The 15,226-nt window shown below is 42.5% G+C and overlaps 1 protein-coding gene across 4 annotated transcripts in view; it reads left to right on the top strand.

Moving 5' to 3' along the window:
* The window catches only part of LOC127629419 (cell adhesion molecule 1-like), a 289,304-nt gene that overhangs the window by 213,803 nt on the left and 60,275 nt on the right, over positions 1-15,226 (top strand). For all 4 annotated transcript variants that reach the window (XM_052106503.1, XM_052106501.1, XM_052106504.1 and 1 more), the window contains 2 exons: positions 1,423-1,519; positions 1,782-1,954. In XM_052106503.1, coding sequence (XP_051962463.1) covers positions 1,423-1,519; positions 1,782-1,954 — 270 coding nt within the window. The remainder of the gene's footprint in view (positions 1-1,422; positions 1,520-1,781; positions 1,955-15,226) is intronic.

Here is a 15,226-nt window from a genome sequence, read left to right as displayed (position 1 = left end):
CCACCAACTATCCAATTAGAGAGGTTGACTAGTTTTTATTATAAATAAATACTTAAAACAACAACTATATATACGTATATATATATATATATATATATATATATATATATATATATATATATATATATATATATATTAGTATTTTTAAGATGGCATATCAACTTAGTCCAAATAGTTCAACTTTTAAAAACACTTATCTCATGACCTCTTCATTCTGTTTCATACCATTGTTTAGTGCAAGAATGCATCTTATATAAATGCCCCCTTGGAAACGCATCATATCGAAGTCATGTAAACCTGAAACCAGCCCAAATATACAAGGTTTCCTTAAGACCAGTTAGTTGACAAGTTGTTCAGACAACCCACCAACAAGCTTATGTTGAAAACATGCAGTTTCGCACATATGACTTTCTTTCTTGTGTGGAACACAAAAAGAGTTATCTGGCAGAATGTCTGGCAGATTTCCAAAAAATCCAATTGAATGATTATCACAGCTGTCTGATCACCATCCACTTTCCTAGTTTGGAAAAGAGTAGCTTGCACATTCTGATAAGCCATTTATTTTGTGTAAAAGAAATTGATATGAGTTTGGAATAACATTAGAGTGAGTGAAATTAAATTTTTTCGGGTGAACTGTCCCATTAAACTTCTCACCTGCTTGCAGGGCCAATTTGACTGACATTGTAATAAATGAAATCCTTTTTTGTTACACAGTAAGTAATATTAACACGAGCAAAGTCTAGGCATTTGCTTTAATTAAAACAGACCTTGTCATGTTATGCCTCAGCATGAAATGCTGTCCGCTAAATAATGCATTGATTAAGAATGTTTGGCATACGCTCCTTTGTGGCGCGGGAAGTCCTGGAAAGGTTAACTTACCCCTTTGTAATCTTTGCAGAATATTAATTTATTCAGATAGCTGACTGCTCAGGGTGACCTTTGAGAAAAAAAGACAGGAGAGATCAGCTCAACTGTAACAGCTTGACATTTTGTCTAACATAGATAAAAGAGAAGAAGAAAAACATTTTACAGTACTGTTAAATTGACTGTTTAAATTCATAGCAGAGTCCTCCTCCTTGCACGCTTTACAGAGGCTATCATGTTCGCTCTCTTTTAGGCTCACTGGGGCAACTTAATATAGTGTAAAGCGAATGGTGAAGCCCAGAAGAGCAACTAAGATCTGGTGCCATTATTATCCCACTGTTTGTATTAAACAGGAATGCATAATACACATGAATAGATTTTTTTGCACAAATGATGTCCAAACCTGTTGGGGATGTTTTTTAATCAGACAGAGGGGCAGGTATGTGGTAGTAGAATGATAATTAGATACAATAGGTTCAAGGTTACAGAGCTGAATCAATGTACTGCAGAACAACTGGAAATGAGTGTGTTTCAGTCTTTGTTGTGTCAATTTCACAGATAAACCAGAAGTGAAGATTGTAGTGGAGTTCCCAGAGGGCTTAACCAGAGAGGGGGAAAATCTCGAGCTAACATGCAAAGCAAAAGGCAAACCACAGTGAGTCCTATATTTTGTCCAAAACAGGGCCATCGGGTCACTCGTTTAAATTTAGTTTTATCTTGTAGATAATGATACAATATGATGGGTTGATGGATAGATCAATGAAATAAAGGTTTTGATTGTGGCATGTGTATTGGTTTGTACAGGTGGCGATTTTATAGTAGTGCTTACATTTTCATGGATAAATGGCATGATCTTCTCTGCCTCTGTCTGAACATTTTCAAACTGAGTACTAAATGATTACTCTGATGTTTTACAGGCCTCATCAAATTAACTGGCACAAAGTGGATGATGATTTCCCCTCCCACGCCGTGATTACTGGCACTGATCTCTTCATCGAAAACCTTAACAAGTCCTACAACGGAACATACCGCTGCGTGGCATCTAACTTAGTGGGAGAAGCTTATGATGATTACATCCTTTATGTGTATGGTATGTACTCAAACGTAATCTGTGTCTGTAAACAACAGTTTGTAAGAGCTGTTGTCCAGACAGTTAAACCTAGTCTTGGACAAAATTACACTGAAATGGTTAGTTGTTTTAAAAAAACTTGTAGTCTAGGTTCTGGCTTAATCTGTTTCTGGATAACCAGCCCTTAATGAAATTAAATCAACCATGTAATAGTCATGTTTGGAGTCCCTTGTGACTTTCCAGTTTTATAAACTAAGAATCTCTAGGTAACAGTTGTTTGATGTTTTGAAAATAAAATATTTGTGTAGGTAGGTTGGTAGGTAGGTAGGCTGTTTAGTTAGTGCGTGCATTTGTGATTGCCTAGTATGGTGGATGTAGCTTCAAACCTGTAGGGGGAACTAATGTCAGAAATGGTTTAGAGATTTTGAAAAACCCTAACCTTACCCAAGTTTGTACAAATACATTGTGTTGCCTTTGTCAAGCCTATATAATTATTTATTTGTTTTACGGCAAACACTTCACCTGAGATTTTCTGTGTTTTAATAGTGCTAGTTTTATTAACACTGGAAGTGCATTGTGTTTGTTGCCTGTTTAATTCTTAACAAGGGCTGACAGCTGGTTTTTCAAAGCCCAGGTAATAATTGCTGTGACAGCTCCACTTGAAACTCAGGATTTATTAAAGCTTTGTTTTACCATAGAAGAATTTAAGTGTTGTTGCGGTTTAAAGCAGGTTGTGTTCAGGACCACTAACAGCCTACCAGCTGCAGCTATTACAGCCTGTCCTGTTGAGCTGACGATATTAGCCTAAAGAGATGGAAGAGTGTGGCTTGTCATTTAGGAATTTAATGCCATAGTTATTAGCCTCTGCTGATGCTCAGATCAGAGGCAGGTGTTTGGGAATGATGACATCAGCGCCCCATCTGCAGATGCAGCAGTATGTGTGTGTGTCATAGCTGGAAGCAGTTTCACTTGCAGCTCAGCTCTATGTCTGTCACCTCTACCGAAGTGAGCACCACCTGCTGATTACTCTCCTATTCTACCTCCTCCCATTTCACAGGCTCAAGGAGTTTGTTTTTATTTACACCTAGCAGCTGTCTCAGAAAAAATTAGAAATATCATCAAGTGGCTGTTAGTTCTCAAAGTCAACATGAAATCAAAATTGACCCCATTTACTTTCTAAAAGGCATAGTTTACCCAAAATTCTGTCATCATTTACCCTTATCTCACTCCAAACTGTTTGATTTGATTTCTTTCCTCAAACAAAAAAGAGATCTTTCCATACAATGAAAGTGAATGGTCACCATTGTTACAATAAGTCGAAAATCTAATTTGCATGATTTCAAGATGCACATATTCAAATCAGTTAAAAGACACATGATGACCAATAAGGTCTGGCATATTTGATATCTAACCTTGCGTTGACTCTGCAGATTTGAAAATACATAAATATGCTGTAATATAAGAGCTGCGTTGGAGAAGAACATTTTCAGTAAATAGTGACTTCAATTTTGGTAATTTCTTCATGCAAAGCTATAACACTTAATATAGCAATACAGAGTCTTATGTACTAATTTAACATTGCTTTTATTGTGCTTTTTGTCATTTTTGAAGCTTTATAGGCCCATGTCACAATTCACTTTCATTGCATGTAAATAAGATGTGATAACATTCTGCTTAACATCTCCTTTCCATGTTCCAAAAGCCAGTTTCTGTAGCCAAGGTCCAGTCCTCACAGCCCCGCCTTTGCCTAGCACCCATTGGGCATCCTACCGGTCCCCTATTTCTCCCTGTCCAGGTGGTGGGCCCACAAGGAGGCGGCCTGATGTTGTTTCTTTGGGCTAAGCCCAGCTGGACCCCATGGGTCAAAGCCCGACCATCAGGCACTCACCTGAGTTCTCCTCTCCCATGCCTGGCTCCAGGAGAATGCCCCTCCTCCATGATGAGGTGGCAATCCATGGAGGGGCTAGATATAGATATATATACCAGCTAGATATATTTGAAGTCTGGAGTTTGGGGCAGTACCTGGGGATTGACAGACAGGTGTGGTGAATCCCATTTTTAATAAGGTGTTCCAATTATCGAGTATCACACTTCTCACCCAACCAGGGAAGCTTATGTCAGGGTCCTGGAAAGGAGAATCCAGATAATTGTCAAACCTCCTATTGAGAAGGAACAAATTCCGTCCTATTTGTGGAACAGTGGACTGGCTCTTTACCTTAGCGCAGGTCCTAGAGGGGGCATGGTAGTTTGCCTATACAGGTTACATGTATTTTGTGGACTTAGAGAAGGCATACAACCGTGTCCCCCGGGATGTCCGTTAGGTGATGCTGTTGGAGTATGGGATGCTGGGGCCGCTAGTGCATGCCATTCTATCCCTGTATAACTGTTGTGAGAGCTGTGTCCGCATTCTTGGCATTAAGTCAGGCTTGTTCCCTGTGGGCGATGGACTCTGACAGGGCTGACTCTTGTCATCAATCCTGTTCATGATATTCATGGACAGGATTTCAAGGTAAAACTGAGGTGTGTTCCTGGCACGTTCAACAGGGAGGAGGCATCGGGGAAGACACAGAACACACTGGAGGGATTATATATCTTGCCTGGCCTGGGAAAGCCTTGGGATCCCCAAGGATGATATGAAGGATGTGGCCAGGGCAAAGGGCTTATGGGCTGCTTTGCTAAGTCTGTTGTCACCATGCCCCGGTTGAATATGGATGGATTGGTGTATCTCCTTTTGTGTTCCAGGGTGGAAAGAAAGTTGTGCAGGTTTGGAACAATAGAAGCGTGGGTAAATGATGACAGCATTTACATTTTTCAATGAACTGTTACTTTAATACATATTCCTGTTCTGTTATCAGTTCATTTTATATTTTTTACAAATATATTTCTTTATTCATCAAAATATAATAATTTTCTCAGTCTCTGAAACAAATTTAGGCTGATCCAATTTAGGCTGAAACAACCAAAATGGCTCTATCCAATAATTTCCTGATAGATAAAAGTCCTGGCCTGCCATTTGTTTCACGCAGAAATATGTCACATTATGGAAGTTGTGGCGATATGGAAGAAATCCATACCAGATTTTTCACTTTCTAATGGGCGTAAACCAATGAGGGAATTTAATATAAAAGAGAGCTAGAAACGGAAGAGAGAGAGAGAGAAAAAAAAACAACAAACAAACAAACACACGAGTAGGTTACCGAAGTGGGACACAAGTTACCTGAAGGACGTCGTTGCTATTGTTGCTGAAATTTCCGTGTATGCGCTGACTGGGAGCGATCGCCAAAGTGACGGAGAATTCTGAGCTCTGCATGGTTCGCTTCGCTTGCCTGGTCCAACGCTATCCAGCCTGCTTCGCCTGCCTCAGTGACGGAGAATCTGAGCTCTGCACAGGTCGCTTCGCTTGCCTGGTGCTACACTATCCAGCCTGCTTCGCCTGCCTCAGGTACTATTCTTGATGTCCATCATCTTTTAACCTCACGCCAAATCTCCAAACCTTTCCCCGACCCTGGTTTTGCAGCCGCTACACCGACTGCTTCACGCGGCCAAACAAACACACACACACACACACACACACATCCATACACGCCCATTACACGCGCACACACCCAAATATATAGATAGTTTTTGGAATATTTATTTTTCTTTGGTTTGGTTTTCCATTTGTTTTTCTTTTGGTTTGAATTGACCACGAAAGGCAGAGTTTGAAAAAATAATGAACTAAGACATTAATAAATCATGGACTCTCGTGACTTTTGGTTTTGCTGGTGAAATCTTGATTTGAGCAATCTATTTACTGTTCTTACTGTTTTTTTCATGTGAGGCAAAGGAAAAAATAAAAAATCTGTGTGAAAAAGTGACCTTCGTCTTAACTTTTGTCTTTGATATTGGTTTAAATGTTTTCATAAATAATCATTTTTTGACAAACCCTTCAATCTGTGAATGTGTGTCATTTAAGCCCCATATATATATATATTTTTTTTATTATTATTATTTTTTTATAGTTTTGACTTGTCTGGCACCCGAACAATTGAAATTAATTTACATGAATTAAAACCCAAATTTGATTTGGGGCAGCCACCGTTACATAAGTGGCACCCGAACAGGGACTTGAACATTTGAACAATTTAACTCATGACCATATGAGAACTTGAAAAAAAAAAAAAAAAATTGTTAACCCTTTGTTGAGCTATTGCCAAACTGTTGTGCATGACATTAAGTGAACTGTGGGGTGATTGTTTGTACAAACAGAGCTTGGGGATAGACATTTTATTCACACTGAACTGTAAGTGTATTCTGTTGTCATTTATTTTTTCAAACATTTGTACGTTGCTTTTTAATTTAACTTGCATTTCACTACATTTTTTTTCACTGACTACACATACACTGATAATCAAACATGGCGGCCACCCCTCCTTTCTCCCCATCCACTTTTGTGGAGATGGAACCACCGGCACCAGACGTTGCTACCCCAGTCTGGTCTCCAGCACTCCGTCCTCCACTTTCTGCACCTGGACTCCTTCATGCTCCTCTCCACTTCACTCCCACTCAAGCCGGCACCACTGACTTCCCAGGAACCCATGTGCGGTTTGCAACTTCACCACTAGCTGGCAGTACTCCTGTTCAACCACTCACATGGGAACAGGAACCGAATGGCGACTTCATGCAGATATGTACATCACCTGGGCCTTCATCTCTATCTTCAGTGGCACAGAGGGACTTGCCTGGCATCCTATCAACTCCTGGAACAGGAATGCATCATTTCACTCAAGTTACAGGAATCTGGGACACGGTGACACAACATATACAAACCCATGAGAGAACCATAGGTGAACTCGCCAAAGAAGTTAAAGCCATGTCTGCACATCACAACAACCTGATTTCTAACCTTGCTGATAAACTCAAGCACAACCAACAAGAAATGCTCACCCACATTTCTGAGAGTAAGAAGCATGGGAAGGAAGAGACTGAGCAACTCACTAAATCACTAAAAGTTATGATTTCTGATTAATTGAACCAAGCTAAGACTACCTATGTGTCTGAAGTGCGGTTCATGATTGACCAACTTCAAGTGGAGCTTCAGCAAGACATCAAATCCTACCTGGTAACCCATCAAAGAAATCATGACCAGTTGACTACAGAGCTCACCCAGTGCACCCAAACCACTAACGCACTGTGTGCAGCTGTAAACCACTTACAAACTGAACTCGAGAAAAGGTTTGAAACGCAAGAGAAACAAATGACTGATTTGCAGACAAGAGATTACTCACCCTTACCTCTAACCACTCCAGCTTCACCTGCATCACCAGTGCCAGCTCCAATGCCTCTGACCACTCCAGTTTCACCTGCACCACCAGTGACCGCTCCAATGCCTCCTGCTGTAAAGAGTGATCATCTTAAGATTACTTTTCCTACTGTTGGGGGACAGTCAGATGATTTGGACCCCTTGCTCTATATAACCTGATGTCAGGATTTCTTGGCGTTACATCCTCTTGCTGATGCCGACATCCTGGCCACTTTCCGCACTGTCCTTTACGGTACTGCCCAGGACTGGTGGGAAGTTGCACGATCCTCTGTAACCACGTGGGAGGAGTTTAGATCTATTTTCCTCTCTGCTTTCCTCTCAGAGTATTATGAAGACGAGCTGGCTGAAAGGGTAAGGACAAGAACACAGGGAGAAAGGGAGAGCATTAGAGACTTTACATTTACATACAGAGCTCTCTGCAAGAGGTGGAAACCCACCTTGACGGACAGTGAATTGGTGAAAATGATTTTAAAAAATATGAATCCCTACCTTGCAAGCCAGATACGCAGTCGGGCTAACACTGTCGACGAACTCGTAAAATTAGGCCAACAACTCGAAAAAGACTACGAACAACAGCTGCAATATGAAAAACGTATGAGTTCTAAACAACCCCTATCTATGCATCAAAGACCTATTTCCAACCGCCCAGCAGAGAAGCCTTTAGTGCAATGTTGGCGATGTAAAGGCCATCACTCACCAGTTGTCCTCACTTTGTCTCTTCTCAGTCCCAGTCACCTCAGTCCACCGGCCAACACCCTTCCTCCAGTTGCAAGCGGACAACATTTCCAGCTTCTAAAGGTACTGGTCCACCTGGCAATCGCTCTGTGTCTGCCACCTTTCCCCACAAGTCACCAACAACTGGTAAGAAACCACCACCTACTGTTGTTCCACAACAATTAGTGATACCACTCTATATTGGTACCTGGAAGGGAATTGTTGATACTGGGGCCAGCTACACCCTTCTACATGAGAATCTCTGGAAGGAGGAGCTCACTTCACAAAGACTCCATCCATGGACCCAGGGTCCGCTCTACCTAGCCAATGGGGAAGCAGAAATTCCTTTAGGTTGGATAAACATGCCAATCACCCTACATCAAAAAGTATTCACCATACCTGCTGTTGTTCTATCAGCCAAAGCCCTGGCCTATGCAGTCGTATTAGGGCTGGACTTTATCTTCTTCAGTGGTCTGCAGATCAATGTGGCAGATCAAAAATATTCATTTCAGTCTAATCCTAAAGAGGATTATCCTTTCCAGCCAACAAACGCCAGTATACCAGCTATCAGCTCCCAACATCTAAGGGGAAAGATGGGAAATCCAAACAGCCTCTCCTTACTAACTTCTGTTCCTCCTCCTCAACTTAACACAGCTCAACCACCAGCCTACCTGGATGAACAGACATTAATTGACACTGCTGTAAATGATGCCCACTTACCTCCGGAAGGCAAGCAACAGCTACGGCAGATCCTCGAGTCAAACCCTCAAGTTTTTACCCTACGTCCAGGACGTACTGACGTTATGCAGCATCACATATATACTACCCGCCAAGTACCTATAAAACAAAGACCGTACTGCACAACACCTGCCAAACAAGCTGTCATAAAAGAGCAGCTGGAAGAGATGTTGACTGCTGGCATCGTAGAACCGTCACACTCTGGATGGGCCTCACCTGTCGTCTTGGTCCCTAAAAAAGACGGAAGTCTTAGGTTTTGTGTGGACTACAGGAAAGTTAATGCCATTACAGCGAATGATGCCTACCCTTTACCCAACATCACTGAGATCTTGGAGTCACTATCTGGAGCGGCCATCTTTTCCACGATTGACCTTAACAGTGGCTACTGGCAAGAGAACATGGATCAAGAAAGTAAACCAAAGACTGCTTTCACAACACCATCAGGACTGTTCCAGTTTAAGGTTATGCCGTTCGGGTTAAAAAATGCCCCAGCAACCTTCCAAAGGCTGATGGAGAGTGTTCTAGGAGAATTGCGTGGAGACATTTGTTTTGTTTACATTGACGACATAATTATTTACTCACCATCTGTAGCCCAGCACTTCTTTGACCTCCAGGCTGTTCTTCACAAGTTGCAAATAGCTGGCCTAACCATTAATCAAGGGATTGGAACAAGTTATTGCTTATGCCAGTCGAACCCTGAACAAAGCAGAGACCAATTACTCAACCACCGAAAAAGAGTGTTTGGCTGTAATCTGGGCCCTGGAAAAATGGCAGCACTACCTAGAGCACAAACTGTTCACTGTCATCACGGACCACTCAGCACTACAATGGGTAATGTCTTCCACAAAAACCACGAGTCGCCTCATCCGGTGGGCCTTGCGTCTTCAGAGATTTGATTTTATCATTGAATATCGCAAAGGAAATCTGAATATGGCACCTGATGCTCTGTCTCGGATTCGCACCAGTTGTAGCCTGTACACCAGCCAACAGGAGAATGCTGAACTTGCTGAACTTCCGATGTCTCCAGCCACAATCTGGGAGGAACAGCACAAAGACCCTATAATTGCAAACACACTTCAAGCACTAGCAGAAAATGATTCCTCTCTAAAGGATCAGTATGAGACACTGGAGGATAAACTTTATCATAAAACTCACTTGCTGAACAATCAAGTTCATTACAGAATCTACATTCCTACCAGCCTTGTGTCATCCATTCTACACCACTACCACTCTGATCCCTGGAGCGGTCATGTAGGTATTTATAAGACCTACAAGCGTATCCATGATGTTGCATTCTGGCCTGGAATGTGGACAGACATAAAACAACATGTTAAGAAGTGTGTTAAATGTCAGACCCTTAACTCTTTCCCCGCCAGCGTTTTTAAAAAAAAGTTGCCAGCCACCACCAGGGTTTTTGATTTTCGCTAAATTTTAATGGCCCGCAGAATATTTTCTTCCATGAATATATGAAGATGCTATATATCACAATAAAGATCTGAGCCTCTGCTTTTAGGCAAAAAAAAAAACGATTTTATTTTATCTTCATTTGTTCTTTTTTTTATTGCGACTTGAACAGAGGTAGGTTTTGTCAAAAAACAACATTTCAGACAAAAAGCTGAGAAAAAGGCATGTTTATGTCTGATATTTTGAGCTTCTCAATACTCTACTTCTTCATGTTTGAGACGATCGCAGTCTGTTTCTTTGATCAAAGAGTTGCGTACTCTTTCAAAACATGCGCAGGGGTCTTCCTTACCGTATAACACCTAAAACACGGAAACCCGGAAAATTCCGTGTTTGGCGGGGAAGCGTTTTTTCATAAAACATGGAAAATTCCGTGTTTGGCGGGGAAAGAGTTAAGGGAGAGAACCAAAAACCTGTTTGAAAACTTCAACAAATCACCACCACCCGTCCCAACGAGATGCTTGGAGTGGACATTATGGGGCCAATGCCACGTAGCACTCAGCAAAATGAGTACCTCTTGGTCTTTGTAGACTATTACTCCCACTGGGTGGAATTCTTTCCCATGCGCAACGCTAAGGCTCAGACTGTTGCCTTACTACTTCGGAAGGAAATTCTAACCCGTTGGGGGGTTCCGGACTTCATTCTGTCGGATAGAGGTACACAATTTGTGTCGTGACTGTTCAGAGAACTCTGTCAAAAGTGGAGTATGAAACCTAAACTAACAACGTCATACCATCCACAAACAAATATGACAGAGAGAGTTAATCGTACGCTCAAATGTATGATTTCTGCCTATGTGGACAACAACCTCAGAAAATGGGACCAATATTTACCAGAACTCCGTTTCGCTATTAACTCAGCTGTCCAGGAAACGATTGGGATGACCCCTGCAAAGCTTCATTTGGGGAGGAAATTACAAAGTCCCATGGACAAGTTGTTACATGGCAAGAATCTAACTCCAGACTGCCCATCTTACGACACAGTCCACTACCTAGCTGAGCTTCAGACCAAAGCCATGGAAAGCTGTAAAAAAGCACAAAAGAGACAGCTTAGAAATTATAATAAAAAAAGGCGAGATGTCACATACAGGGAAAAGGATCATGTGTGGATGAGAACCTTTCCCCAGTCTAGTGCACAACACCACTTTACAGCAAAATTGGCTCAAAAATGGAAAGGTCCTTACTGTATCATAAAGCAGGTGGGTCCATTGAACTATTGAGTAGCACTAGAGTCCACTGGCAAGGATGTTCGCATAGTACATGTGTGTAACCTGAAACCATGCTTCCCCATGGCTGAAGAGCTAGAATGCCAGGAGACGAAAAGGCTCCGCCAAAAATTCAATGAATCTTCTGATGAAGAGGAATTCGTTGGATTTTAAATATGATTCACATTTCCACAACCATGGGTTGTCTTTTCCAGGGAGGGAGAGTGTGGCGATATGGAAGAAATCCATACCAGCTTTTTCACTTTCTAATGGGCGTAAACCAATGAGGGAATTTAATTTAAAAGAGAGCTAGAAACGGAAGAGAGAGAGAGAGAGAAAAAAACATCAAACAAACAAAAAACAAACGAGTAGGTTACCGAAGTGGGACACAAGTTACCTGAAGGACGTCGTTGCTATTGTTGCTGAACTTTCCGTGTATGCGCTGACTGGGTGCGATCGCCAAAGTGACAGAGAATTCTGAGCTCTGCATGGTTCGCTTCGCTTGCCTGGTCCAACGCTATCCAGCCTGCTTCGCCTGCCTCAGTGACGGAGAATCTGAGCTCTGCACAGGTCGCTTCGCTTGCCTGGTGCTACACTATCCAGCCTGCTTCGCCTGCCTCAGGTACTATTCTTGATGTCCATCATCTTTTAACCTCACGCCAAATCTCCAAACCTTTCCCCGGCCCTGGCTTTGCGGCCGCTACACCGACTGCTTCACGCGGCCAAACAAACACACACACACACACATCCATACACGCCCATTACACGCGCACACACCCAAATATATAGATAGTTTTTGGAATATTTATTTTTCTTTGGTTTGGTTTTCCATTTGTTTTTCTTTTGGTTTGAATTGACCACGAAAGGCAGAGTTTGAAAAAATAATGAACTAAGACATTAATAAATCATGGACTCTCGTGACTTTTGGTTTTGCTGGTGAAATCTTGATTTGAGCAATCTATTTACTGTTCTTACTGTTTTTTTTCATGTGAGGCAAAGGAAAAAATACAAAATCTGTGTGAAAAAGTGACCTTCGTCTTAACTTTTGTCTTTGATATTGGTTTAAATGTTTTCATAAATAATCATTTTTTGACAAACCCTTCAATCTGTGAATGTGTGTCATTTAAGCCTCATCTGATGTTATTGAGGGTATTGGAAGGGTTTCATTTTTGTGTAACCGTGGTTTGAGCTATTTCCGGGGAAACTGAACTTCCATATATATATTTTTTTTTTTTCATTGACAAGTTTTGACTTGTCTGGCACCCGAACAATTGAAATTAATTTACATGAATTAAAACCCAAATTTGATTTGGGGCAGCCACCGTTACAAAGTAAAATGGGTTGTGAATGGTGTTTCATGTTATGTTTAAAGTATATCTCAGAATAAGAAATGGGGTATCCACTAATTTGCATAGTGTATACGTGAGGAATTTCCAAAGATTCAAATATTTTTACACTTTAAAATATTTTTATTTTAATAAAACTTATTTGCAATTGTAGTGTGACTATAAAAGTTGCCTTTTCTTTTTCAGCTTACAATAACTAAAATGGTTGTCTTTTGGTACATTTCCAAATCCATTTACACTGGCAATTGTAGAGCATGCCCTACCTCAGAGGATTCTAACAAGTAGCTTGATAATCCTGGACACACTATACACTCTTATAGCTTGTCAGAGTTAGTTTTAATGCTGTTCCTGGGGGGATGGCAGCTTTGCCTTTGCTACAGAGCATTTAATTTTACTGCCAGAGTAAAAGCAGTAACTTATTAGTTGATAAAACTCTTTTGGACCCACAAACATTTTTCTTTCATCCTTTTTTTTCATAAAGTGTAAAACAGAATAATGGAGCAGGTGCTCATTATCTCTTTTGTGCTCATATTACACAGATACAGTACACTATATGTTTACTAATAATAGGATATATTATGTATTGTAACCCATGTTCCCAGATAAAAGAGTAAAGAGATGCAGCATCTCGTTCCGCTTTTTTCAGGGAACAAGGGTTACAATACGTAACCCGAGACGTTCCCTTCACAAAAAGCTTCACTAGGATGCTGCACTGAGAAAAGCGCTTTGGGAACGAGAATACCCACGCCGCCGCACTGAGGCTGTCCGGACACCTACGGTTTTGAAGTGTGCTCTCAAGAACGCGAGAGGTCTCAGACAAGAGCTTGAGATGTCGACTCAAGGACGTAAGAGCCCGGAGTAGCATGAACATCCAAACTATAAAATCTGATGAATGTGTGCGGAGAGGACCAGCCTGCCGCATCACAAACTTGCTGCAGAGGGAACACTCTAGCCAAGGCTTTAGAGGAGGCGACCCCTCTGGTGGAGTGAGCCCTGATACCTACTGGCGAAGCTTGACCACGCACCTCTTAGGCCAGGGAAATGGAATCCCTCACCCAGTGCAACATAGTCTGCTTGGTGGCGGCTGCCCCCATGGCAGACGAATAATTGCCCTGACTTACACCACTGGCTAGAGTGGTGGACGTAGGTCTGTAGGGCACGGACAAATTCTGTGAAGTCTTTCCTGCTCCGGCGTTAAAAATGGCAGGGAGCAGATATCTTCAAGAGTATCTGGATGTGATGTCGAAAAAGGCACCTTAGGAAGGAAGTTAGGATGAGGGTGCAAAATAGATTTAGCCATACCTGGGGCAAATTCTAAACAGGCCTGTAGATCCCCAATCCTCTTTAGAGAGGTGATCGCCATAAGAAAGACCATCTTGAGAGTCAGAAGCCTGTCAGACGCTGACTCTAGAGGTTCAAAGGAGGTCTCAACCAGACCCTCCAGGACTATTGCTAAGTCCCAAGAAGGAGTCCTGGTCCTAACAGGAGGCCTCAGTTGGATGACTCCATGAATGAAGCGAGCGAGTAGAGGATGCCTCCCCAAAGGCACCCTGTCCACCAAGACATGGCAAGCCGAAATGGCAGCCACATAAACCCTGAGAGTAGCGGGGCATAGGTTTGCTGACAGTTTTTCCTGCAGAAAGTCCAGAACTGAAACAATCTGGCAGTTAACTGGATCTGAATCATGTGAACTGCACCATCTTTCAAAGACACCCCACTTATTGGCATAGATTCTTCTAGTGGAGGGAGCCCTAGCACTTAGAATGGTCTCGATAACCTCAGGTGAAAGCCCTTTGTCCCTCAGTTGGTACCCTTCAGGGGCCAAACATGAAGTTTCCACAATCTGGGCCCGGGATGAATTATTGTCCCCTGTGCCTGAGACAGAAGGCCCCTCCTGTCCGGAATCACCCAAGGCGAGCTGTCGAGGAGAAATATTAGCTCTGAGAACCATACCCTGTTCGGCCAGCGCAGCGCTATCAGTAAGAGGCAAGACCCTTGCTGGCGAACTCTGGCCAAGACTCCCGGGAGCAGAGAAACCGGGGAAAAATCGCGTCCAGACCCAGGGGGGGTGGGGTGACTCAGGGAGAAGTAGAGGAGACATTGCGCTGTTCATAGAGGTGAAGAGGTCCTCTTCTGCCCTGTAAAATCTCACCCAGATTTGTTCCACTACATAGGGGTGGAGTTTCCACTCACCCGTCTGTATTTTCTGTCTGGACAGTAAATCTGCTCCCACACACAGGCATCCAGGGATATAAACTGCCCTGAGTGACAGGGTTTTGCCCTGGGCCCCAAGGAGAATCCGACATGCCAGAAATTTAGCTGACGTGAACGTGGACCTCCTTGATGGTTTATGTAAGAGACTAACGCTGTATTGCCCACCTACACCAAGACATGGCTGCCTCTGGAGGAAGTATTTCAGGGCCAGAAATACAGCCATCAACTCGAGACAGTTACTGTTACAACCAAGCTGATGACCCTCCCATCCCCTTGAGCTGGACGACCACTTAAGACCGCTACCCAGCCCGTCA

The sequence above is a fragment of the Xyrauchen texanus genome, chromosome 36 (genome assembly GCF_025860055.1).
Source record: "Xyrauchen texanus isolate HMW12.3.18 chromosome 36, RBS_HiC_50CHRs, whole genome shotgun sequence".
NCBI lineage: Eukaryota > Metazoa > Chordata > Actinopteri > Cypriniformes > Catostomidae > Xyrauchen > Xyrauchen texanus.
This window is presented reverse-complemented; position numbering and strand designations above follow the sequence as displayed.